Source organism: Podarcis tiliguerta (assembly GCF_965153285.1).
Source record: "Podarcis tiliguerta genome assembly, contig: HAP1_SCAFFOLD_199, whole genome shotgun sequence".
NCBI lineage: Eukaryota > Metazoa > Chordata > Lepidosauria > Squamata > Lacertidae > Podarcis > Podarcis tiliguerta.
In genome coordinates this window covers 1-9382 of record NW_028148590.1, presented here as the reverse complement: position 1 = coordinate 9382, position 9382 = coordinate 1, and the positions used below count along the sequence as shown (strand labels likewise).

At 35.7% G+C, this 9382-nt stretch overlaps 1 protein-coding gene across 1 annotated transcript; it reads right to left on the bottom strand.

Moving 5' to 3' along the window:
* Positions 1-273: 273 nt before the first annotated feature.
* On the bottom strand, positions 274-9302 carry LOC310669982 (DGAT1/2-independent enzyme synthesizing storage lipids-like). Its single transcript, XM_083458559.1, has 4 exons — positions 8567-9302; positions 6930-6990; positions 6318-6457; positions 274-471 (listed from the first exon to the last, which is right to left on the bottom strand). Exons 1-4 carry the CDS (start codon positions 8747-8749, stop codon positions 367-369), a joined length of 489 nt encoding a protein of 162 aa, XP_083314685.1. The 5' UTR covers positions 8750-9302; the 3' UTR covers positions 274-366.
* Between the last annotated feature and the right edge of the window lie 80 nt (positions 9303-9382).

Below are 9382 nucleotides of genomic sequence, written 5' to 3'. Positions count from 1 at the left end.
TGCCACTGTTTTAATACAGGTAATTTATAGACATTACTCTTTCACATGTAATATTATTTCATGTTCAGTTAAACACTTGCCTTCCTGTTATACTGTTCGATTCTGCCTCTACTAGTCCAAGTTCCCCAAAAAGGGGAATTCTGGGTGTATTGCAGGATAGGGCAGGAAAGCACTTGTACGTCTTCAAAAACGTAGGACCTTCTGCACACACAGCAGGTGCTGAGCTACTGAGCTAGGGACCCTTCCAGATAATTAATAAACAATCCAGCACAATTCTGTGTATATCGATTTAGCTTTAATAACATAAGTATTAATGCTTCCTATTACAGACACCTCGTCAGAAACACTGCAACTGTTTTATATGGACTAGTTAGCTTTGTAATGCTTATCAAATCGTTCTGAAAGAGCTCTTAATATATTTCCTGGCCTTTTTTGGTGTTTATCCCGAAGATTTTCAAGTGCAATCTTCACCTGTTGAAAGAAAACCAGAGGAATACATTGTGTTAGAGGAATAGATTGCAAAATATGTATTCACAGTTATTAATATCTGTGAGGAAAAAGCTAAAGGGATCACAACCAGAGGCAACCCATTTATTCCAGCTATAGAAGCACAATATGTAACTTCTTTCTGGGATACGCAACTGACTTTGTATACTCAGGTATGTTGCATGAGAGTCCTTGTCTCTCAACCCTCAAAAGTGGTTTCTTCAACATGGAGGTTTGGGCCAGAGCAGCCACGGTGAGGAACCCCCACTAGGAAACTGCTCATCTCTCAGTGAATCCAGCCCACTCTCTTTATGTTTACCAAGAGCACTGTATGAGAATGGCAGAGAAACAATCAAACATATGTCCCTTCAGCTGCTTTGTGCACAGTAGTTACCTTGCATGGTTGTTACAATGTAGGATAAAAGGAGTGAACCTCAGTACAACCACGGCATAACCCCTTGCAGAAAGAAATTTCTTATCTGCCCCTTTAAACAGGCAATCAATACCTGAAACTTGATGCAGCAAGAAAACAAGCAGAAAGTGCTTGGAGAAGGATCAGGCATACTAAACAATGTTCCAACCCTGTTCCCCATCAGCCACCAGGACCCTACATGCTCCTCCCCTTAGCCCCCTCTCTTTGGGAGTCAGCTTCCCAAGTCTTCCTTTGCTTGGACTATGTCTTGTGTGGCGTGGGCTCTGTTTCACACGTGTGGGCAGTTTGGGAAGGGCGCAAGAGGGCAGTTGATCAGTGGCCCCAAAGAAGCTCAGCTCAACAACTTTTTATGCAATTGACCAAAATTTTCATCAGGTGCAATTAGAATAAGATCTATTATTTGATTATTGATATAAACCTCCAGAATGTATTTTGTATAGTCAACCCTAACATAGTGGGAAGAAGTCCCATTGCATGAGCAGATCTCTCTTTGTACCTTATAGTTTTTCTCATTTAATTAGTCTCAACAAGTTAAGGAGAGGGAAAATTGAGTGTTGGGCATAATGCACAAAGCTATATATAATGAACCCTATATCAGGTCATATAGAATGAAGAAATCAATATGTACAATACAGTTTAGAGGTGAAAGAGAGAGAAACCAAGAGGAAAAGAAATATTCTGCTTTTATTATATTATATTACATTACATTACATTATATTATATTATATTATTATAATTAGAATATCACAAACTCAATACTCTATGACAGTCAATGAAGAAATTAGTTGTAAGATAAAAAAATGAAGCAGACATATTTTGAACACGCAAATAAATCAGGAAAATTGTTAGTGTGGCAATTGAAAAAAAGTGAACAAAGAAATTTTATAAGCAAAATTAATATAATGGGAAAATTACAGAGAAGATGAAGGAAATAAGAGAAGCATTTGTGAAATGTTTCTCAAAACTGTATAAGAAAGGAAAGGAAAGGAGTTTTAAAACAGAGGAATATATACTGTAAAAAATAGTAATCTGCCAAAAATAAAAGAGGAACAATTTGTGGCCTTAAATACTCAAATAACAGCTCAAGAAGTTTTAGATGCAATAAATTGGACAAAAAGTGGTAAGTCTCCAGCACCAGATGGATTAACGGCAAAATATTATGAAAAGTTAAGTGAACCATTAGTAAATCCATTGAAAGATTTGATGAATGAGATCTTAATGACAGGTGAAATACCCGGAACATGGAAAGAAGCTTATATAACATTGATCCCAAAACAAGATTCAGATTTAATGCAAATAAAAAATTACAGGCCTATTTCATTATTAAATAATGGTTATAAATTATTTGCAAACATATTAGCGAATAGGATGAAAAAAATCTTAGGTGACTATATACATCAACATCAGGTAGGGTTTTTTCCAGGCAGACAAATGAAAGAGAATATAAGAAATATTTTGAATGTGATAGAATACCTGGAGGTAAAAAATGAAAAAAAAAAGCAGCAATGATGTTTATAGGTGCCGAAAAAGCTTTTGACAATGTTTCCACTGTATTTTAATACTTTGTTGGAAGCTGCCCAGAGTGGCTGGGGAAACCCAGCCAGATGGGCGGGATATAAAATTATTATTATTATTATTATTATTATTATTATTATTATTATTATTAATAATAATAATAATAATTTATTTTTTTACTGGGACTTCATGAAAAAAATACTTGAAGAAATTAATTGTGGATATAAATTTTTAAAAGGGTTACAAGCAATATATTCAGAACAAACTGCAAAATAAAGTGTAAATCAGGTGATAACGAATTAATGTAAAATACAAAAAGGAACTATAGGCAAGGATGTCCGTTGTCACCGCTATTGTTCATCCTGGTCCTGGAAGTACGTGCAAGAAATATAAACACGGACAAAGAGATTAAAGGGATAAAAACTGGGGCGGGGGGATGAATTTAAGCTGAAAGCCTTTGCTGGTGATTTAGTAATCACAGTAGAAGATCCAAAAAATTCTCTTCCTAGAGTAATAGAGAAAATTCAAGAATTTGGGGAAGTGGCAGGATTCAAATTAAATAGAAATAAAACTAAATTATTAGTTAAAAATTTAAAAGAGGAAGAGAAAAAAGATTTGGTGCAAAGTATTGAGATAGAAATCCATAAAAAGTAAAATATTTAGGGATATGGTTAACTACAAGAAATATAAACATGTATAAAGACAATTATGAAAAAGTATGGTCTGAGATAAAAAGGAATTTAGAAATATGGAGTAGAATAAACCTTTCCTTACTAGGAAGAATTGCAGCGGTAAAAATGAATGTGTTGCCAAAAATGCTCTTTCTCTTCCAGACAGTCCCAGTAATGGTTAAGGATAATTGCCTCAAAAGATGGCAAAAAGATATCTCTAAGTTGACTTCCGGTTGGTTGCTCGGTTATGGCGGAGGGGAGTTCTTTTGGCTGAAAGAGCCCCGGTGCATTGAAGGCTGGGGAGACCGTGAGTGTTGCGGTACCCCGAAAAAAAAACTCAGATTGAGCATTCTGAGGATCTGGTGTTTCTGTGGGTGCCCAGAACGACTCCCCCCGCTCCCCGGTAAGCTCTTGTAAAGAGTCCCGAGAGTGAGCGGGGTTGGAGACGTGGGCACTTTGGAATCAACTCGCTTTCTTCATTGCGCAAAGCTCCGAGTCCGGCATTCGTGAGTGGCCAATTTCTCAAAATAAATTTGGAAAATCTTCACTAAAAAGGACTTAAAATTTGGACATTTAATTTGACAGGAAGGGACTTAAACACGGAGGAATAAAAGTGAAAACAGCGACCGCTGCCCGAAGCCGTGAGCTGAATAAGACTTTTAGAAAAAACCAAACTGGAAACGGAGTTGTTAGATACTAAAGTTAAAAATTTATCTAAAATATATAATCTGCTATTGGAGTGGCATACGAAGGATGAACAAGTTAAATCTGTTATGATTGATTGGGCAAGAGATGTTGGACACAATATAATGTTGGAAGATTGGGAAAGGTTGTGGAAGAAAGGGGTTAAGTTTACTGCATGTACTGTATTAAAAGAAAACGTCATGAAAATGATGTATAGATGGTACTTAACCCCAGTAAAATTGGCAAAGATCTGCCACACGAATGACAATATATGTTGGAAATGTAGAGAAAAAGAAGGTCCCTTTTTTCACATGTGGTGGACGTGACCCAAGGTGAAAGACTTCTGGGAAAAGATTTATAATGAATTGAAAAAAAATGTTGAAAAATTCATTTATTAAGAAACCAGAGGCCTTTCTACTTGGAATAATAGGATTGGAATTACCCAAAAAAGATGTTAGATTATTTTTGTATGCAACCACAGCGGCAAGATTGTTATTAGCCAAAAAATGGAAATCCCAAGAAATCGCAATGGTGGAAGAATGGCAGATGAAGATGCTGGATTTTGGGGAGCTAGCTGACCTGACTGGAAGAATCCGCGGCCAGAAAGAAGAGGATCACCAAGAAGATTGGAAGAAATTTAAGGATTATTTAATTAATTTAATTTAATTTAATTTAATTTAATAACTAGTAGTCACTTGAAAGTCCCAAATAAAGCTAGGATTAAAATAAGATTGAATTGTAACTAATTTGGATTTGGAATATTAAGACATGAAAGAAGATAGTTAATTGACATGACAGAATTAATTTTAGTAGAAAAATGATATTGGAGAGCTGTTATAAGGTGATACAATGAAATTCAGATAGGAGGGATTCGAGGAAGTCAATTAACAATTAAAGATAAATTGGGTTTCACAAGTAATATGTGGTTTAATTTTTTTGTTTTGCTTTTTTAGTATTTTAATGTGTTTTTCTTTTGTGCGTTTTTTCTCTTTTCTATGTTATATTTGTTATAATTGTGGAAAATTTAATTTAAAAATTTTTGGGGGGAAAAGTTTATCTGGGGGGCAAAAGGTCAAGGATTAAACATAAGATACTTACAGATATAAAAGAAAGAGGAGGCTTTGCCCTCCCAGATTTTAAACTGTATTATGAGGCTGCATGTTTGGTCTGGATTAGGGACTAGATAAAACTGGAAAGGGAAGAAGCATTAGATTTGGAAGGTCATGATAACAGATATGGATGGCATGCATTCTTATGGTATGGGAAAGGGAAAGTACATAAAGGATTTTACAATCCCATAATTAGAAGATTATTAATGAGAGTGTGGGAGAGGTACAAAGATTTAATAGAACAAAAAAAAACCTTGGTGGTTATCACCAATTGAAGCTTTGTTACTCAAACTGCTTGGCAAAAGGGGAAAGTGGTCCACATATAGAGACCTACTGAGAGACCAAGAAGGAAAATGGAAATTAAAAGATTATGAGGAAATTAAAGATCATGTGCAGAGTTGGTTGCATTACAGACAAAGGGTTTAGCTATACAATCTCTAGATTCCAAAAGGAGGTTATAGAAGAAGTGAAGTTATTGAAGAAAGCATATAGTATTCTGCTAGAATGGGAAACGAAAGATGCGGAGGTTAAATCAGTCATGATTAAATGGGCACAAGACATAGGACAAAATATACAATTTGAGGATTGGGAAAAGCTGTGGAAGGTAGATTTGAAATTTACAGATTGTTCTCTTTTGAAAAAAAATTATATGAACATAATGTATAGATGGTATATTACACCAGTAAAAATGGCAAAAATGTATAAAACTGGGTCAAATACATGTTGGAAATGTAAAGAAAAAGAAGGTACTTTGTATCATATGTGGTGGGAATGTAGATAAGTTTTTTAAAAAATTGGGAGGTGATATACAACAAATTGAAAAAGTGTTCAAAATGACATTTGTAAAAAAACCAGAAGCATTTTTGTTAGGGATTTTAGGATAACACCTGCCAAGAAAAACAAAGAACTTATTTATGTATGCTAAAACAGCGGCAAGAGTCTTTTTAGCACAAGGATGGAAGAATGAGGAAATCCCAATGAAAGAACAATGGCAAGAAAAACTGATGAGCTATGCGGAGTTAGCAAAGTTAACACATAAACTGCGTGAGAAGGACAACCGTGCCTTCAAGGAAGAATGGGAACTATTTACAAAACTATTCAAAAAGACAACAAATGGATTTGGACTCCTTGGCAGGTTTTGAATAAATACCCACAAATTTAGTAGTAGAACATATGACAGAAAAGGTAATGATATGTACAACTTTACAACATGCAGAGAATCATATGTATGAACAAATCAGAGAGGGGAGCTGAAGGTCTCTGGACGGTGGGAGAGGGAGGGAGGGGAGAAATGTAATTGGTTATATTTGATTTATAATTTGATTTGTTAAATATGCTTAATAAAAATATTTTTTAAAAGAAAAAAAAGAAAAAAGAAATATTCTCCTTTTTAAACTTCCAAGTTTAGAGTTAACTTACTCTTTGAGCCAGCTCTACAGCTGTTATATTTGGATCATATGGGATGGGTTCTCCAATAAATGTCCTCAATTTCACTGGAAACCCTCCGTAAATGGGAAGGAGCATACATCGAGTTTTGTCATACAGCCATTTTGTCAGCCCTGTGTATGAAATGGAAGAAGATTCTGAAGGAAAGCGACACCATATCAAATCTGAAATTAGTTGACATTCTCAGGGTTTAGCAATTGCAATAAATACATCCCGAGAGGAAGAGTTAAATAAAGTGAGTGCTTGGGAAAAGAGATACAAGATATTCAGTCAGCTCTTCTCAGCTCTTTGCAATCAGTCATAAGTTGTGTACAATAGACTGCAGAATATGGTATGTTTCCTGTTCAGTTCCCCTCCATGTTAGGGTTGCTCCCACATTTATCGATTATAGCTTTCTGTTAAATCTAATAGCAAGGGCATGTTCACTCAGTACTGAGGCAGGCAGCACAACATTGCAGATAAGTGTACATGGAATAAAATCTATTAGTGAGTAGTAAATAGATATTCTTTTTAAAAGATCGTTCTATATTATTAAAATGTGTATTGCCTGAGATCTCTTGATCTCAGGCAAGGTATTTAACTTACTTGTCTTTCCAATGGTCCTGTATGCCTCACAACTGTTTTGTGTAAAAATAGGGATGATGGGCTAAAAAAATAAAAGATGAAACAAATATGAAAAGAAAGGTGAGGACTGGATAATTATTTTGTCCCAACCATCCTGCCTTTATTTTTGTTATGGACTACGAAGAATGCTTCACATCTGGGATTATAATGAGAAGCAACTCATAAATGATAATGTATTTGGCTTTATTTATTTATTTAAATTACTTTTTTGATTTTCAAAAACAAAACAAAATTAAATAAAACTTTAACATTCAACCTTTTTTATCTTCTTATTTACCCTGCGCGATTTCGCGCCCCGACTTCCCTCCTTCCCTGCTTTGGTTTTCCCAGTTTACATCCATTCCTGCAGATTCTTAATTACATTCTATATACATCATGTTAGCCCTGCTACAGTTTTTAAACTTCTGCACTTATTTCGTATATACACAACAAATTTACTCCACTCCTCCTCAAACTTTGTCACTTTTTGGTCTCGAATTTTATAACTCATTTTTGCCAATTCAGTATACTCGAATAATTTTGTCTGCCACTCCATTAGGGCTGGTAACTCTAGGGATTTCCACTTTTGGGCCACAAGAATCCTTGCGGCAGTCGTGGCATACAAGAATAATTTGCAGTCTTCTTTTCTCACTTCATCTCCTATTATCCCTAATAAAAAAGCCTCTGGTTTCTTTGGGAATGTATATTTGAAAAAATAATAATCATTTCATTGTATATCATATCCCAAAACTTTTTCATTTTTTCGCATGTCCACCACATGTTGAAAAATTCTCCATCCTTTAATTCTCCACTTCCAGCAGGCTCTATCTCGCATTTTATACATTTTTGCCAATTTACTCAGGGTTATATACCACCGATATATCATTTTACTTAGGTTTTCTTTTAGAGTGGAACACGCTGTGAATCTCATACCTTCATTCCATAGTCTTACCCATTTGTCGTAGTCAATGTTATAACCGAAATCTACTGCCCATTTTATCATTACTTCTTTTATTAGTTCATCTTTGGTATCCCATTCCAATAAATGTTCATACATTTTAGATAGGAGTTTTGTTGTGCCTTCTAAAATTTCAATTTGGTATCTTGATTTCCCCCCGCTAAATCCCAATTTCCTATTCTCTTTTAATAAACCATTCACCTGGTGATTTTGTATCCATCCCATAAAAACACTTTTTATATTGTCATATGGTTTTAGCTTCCACCCACTCTCAGCTTTCACTAAAATATCTTCATAACTTAGTCTCTTCCCTTCCATATTTAACTTTTTTATCGTCAGTACATCTATCGGGGATAGCAACCAAGGTGTAGTTCTTTCTACTAAATTTTTATTCTTGTCCCATACCTCATACAGGACACCCCTAAATATATGGTTTGTAAATCCTTTATGTATTTTCACCTTATTATACCATAAGTAGGAGTGCCACCCATATCTATTATTGTGCCCTTCTAGATCCAGTAAATCAGTGTTTTTCATTTGACCCCCAAACAGGCTTTTTGCCATCCTCAACTTTTTTGGATGCTGGATCAAGGATGTCAACACATTACGTCTTATCTAGGATATTCGTAAAGGCAATGCAAATTGCACAAAGATCACTCACCACTTTCGCCTCCAAAGCTGCCTGAGCAAAACCTGTGCGTTTACCCCACATTATGCAGTAATCATGACTATACAGTGCTTCTCTAGCTCCACCAGGTGCAATGCCCATTAAATGGCCTTTCTTCATCATTTCCACAATTTCAGCTTTCTTGTAAAATTTCAACCCGCTCACATAAAAAAGCATCTGCAGCCCTGAAAAAATAAGCCCCAAATAGAAGAATGCATTTTATGTGAAACTTATTTAGGAAACAGTGTGGATACAATACAAGTGTCATAATTCCAAAGATATTGCACTATTATGGATCACAAGCATAGCTCTCTGCCAATCCATTTCAACTAGGATTTCATGGATGGGGACTTTAGGCTAATTCCTCTTTTGCTCAGAGGTTCTGACAGTAGGCTTTTTTTGGGAAAGCACATTGAGTGGGGTTGAGTGCGGAGGTGGCCACTTTTTAGACATGTGTTCCTCAGATCTGTAATACATTCAAGTTTGCATTATGATAAAAATACAGTTCACAGTGCTTTGCTGCACCATCCAAACCTTCAATCCCTTTAGGGTGCAGAGCTTTTGGATACAGTGGTACCTCGGGTTACATACACTTCAGGTTACATACGCTTCAGGTTACAGACTCCGCAATCCAGAATTAGTACCTCGGGTTAAGAACTTTGCTTCAGGATGAGAACAGAAATCTTGCTCCGGCGGCATAGCAGCAGCAGGAGGCCCAATTAGCTAAAGTGGTGCTTCAGGTTAAGAACAGTTTCAGGTTAAGAATGGACCTCTGGAACGAATTATGTACTTAACCTGAGGTACCACTGT

Bases quoted from the DNA above. Each gene is read 5' to 3' on its own strand.
- LOC310669982 (XM_083458559.1), bottom strand. From the start codon at position 8,749: ATGCTTTTTTATGTGAGCGGGTTGAAATTTTACAAGAAAGCTGAAATT. The intron at 6,991-8,566 runs GTGAGTGATCTT...TTATTTTTTTAG, and splicing joins CAGCTTTGGAGGCGAAAGTG to CCCATCATCCCTATTTTTAC. The intron at 472-6,317 runs GTAAGTTAACTC...TTCTTTCAACAG, and splicing joins CTGTAGAGCTGGCTCAAAGA to GTGAAGATTGCACTTGAAAA.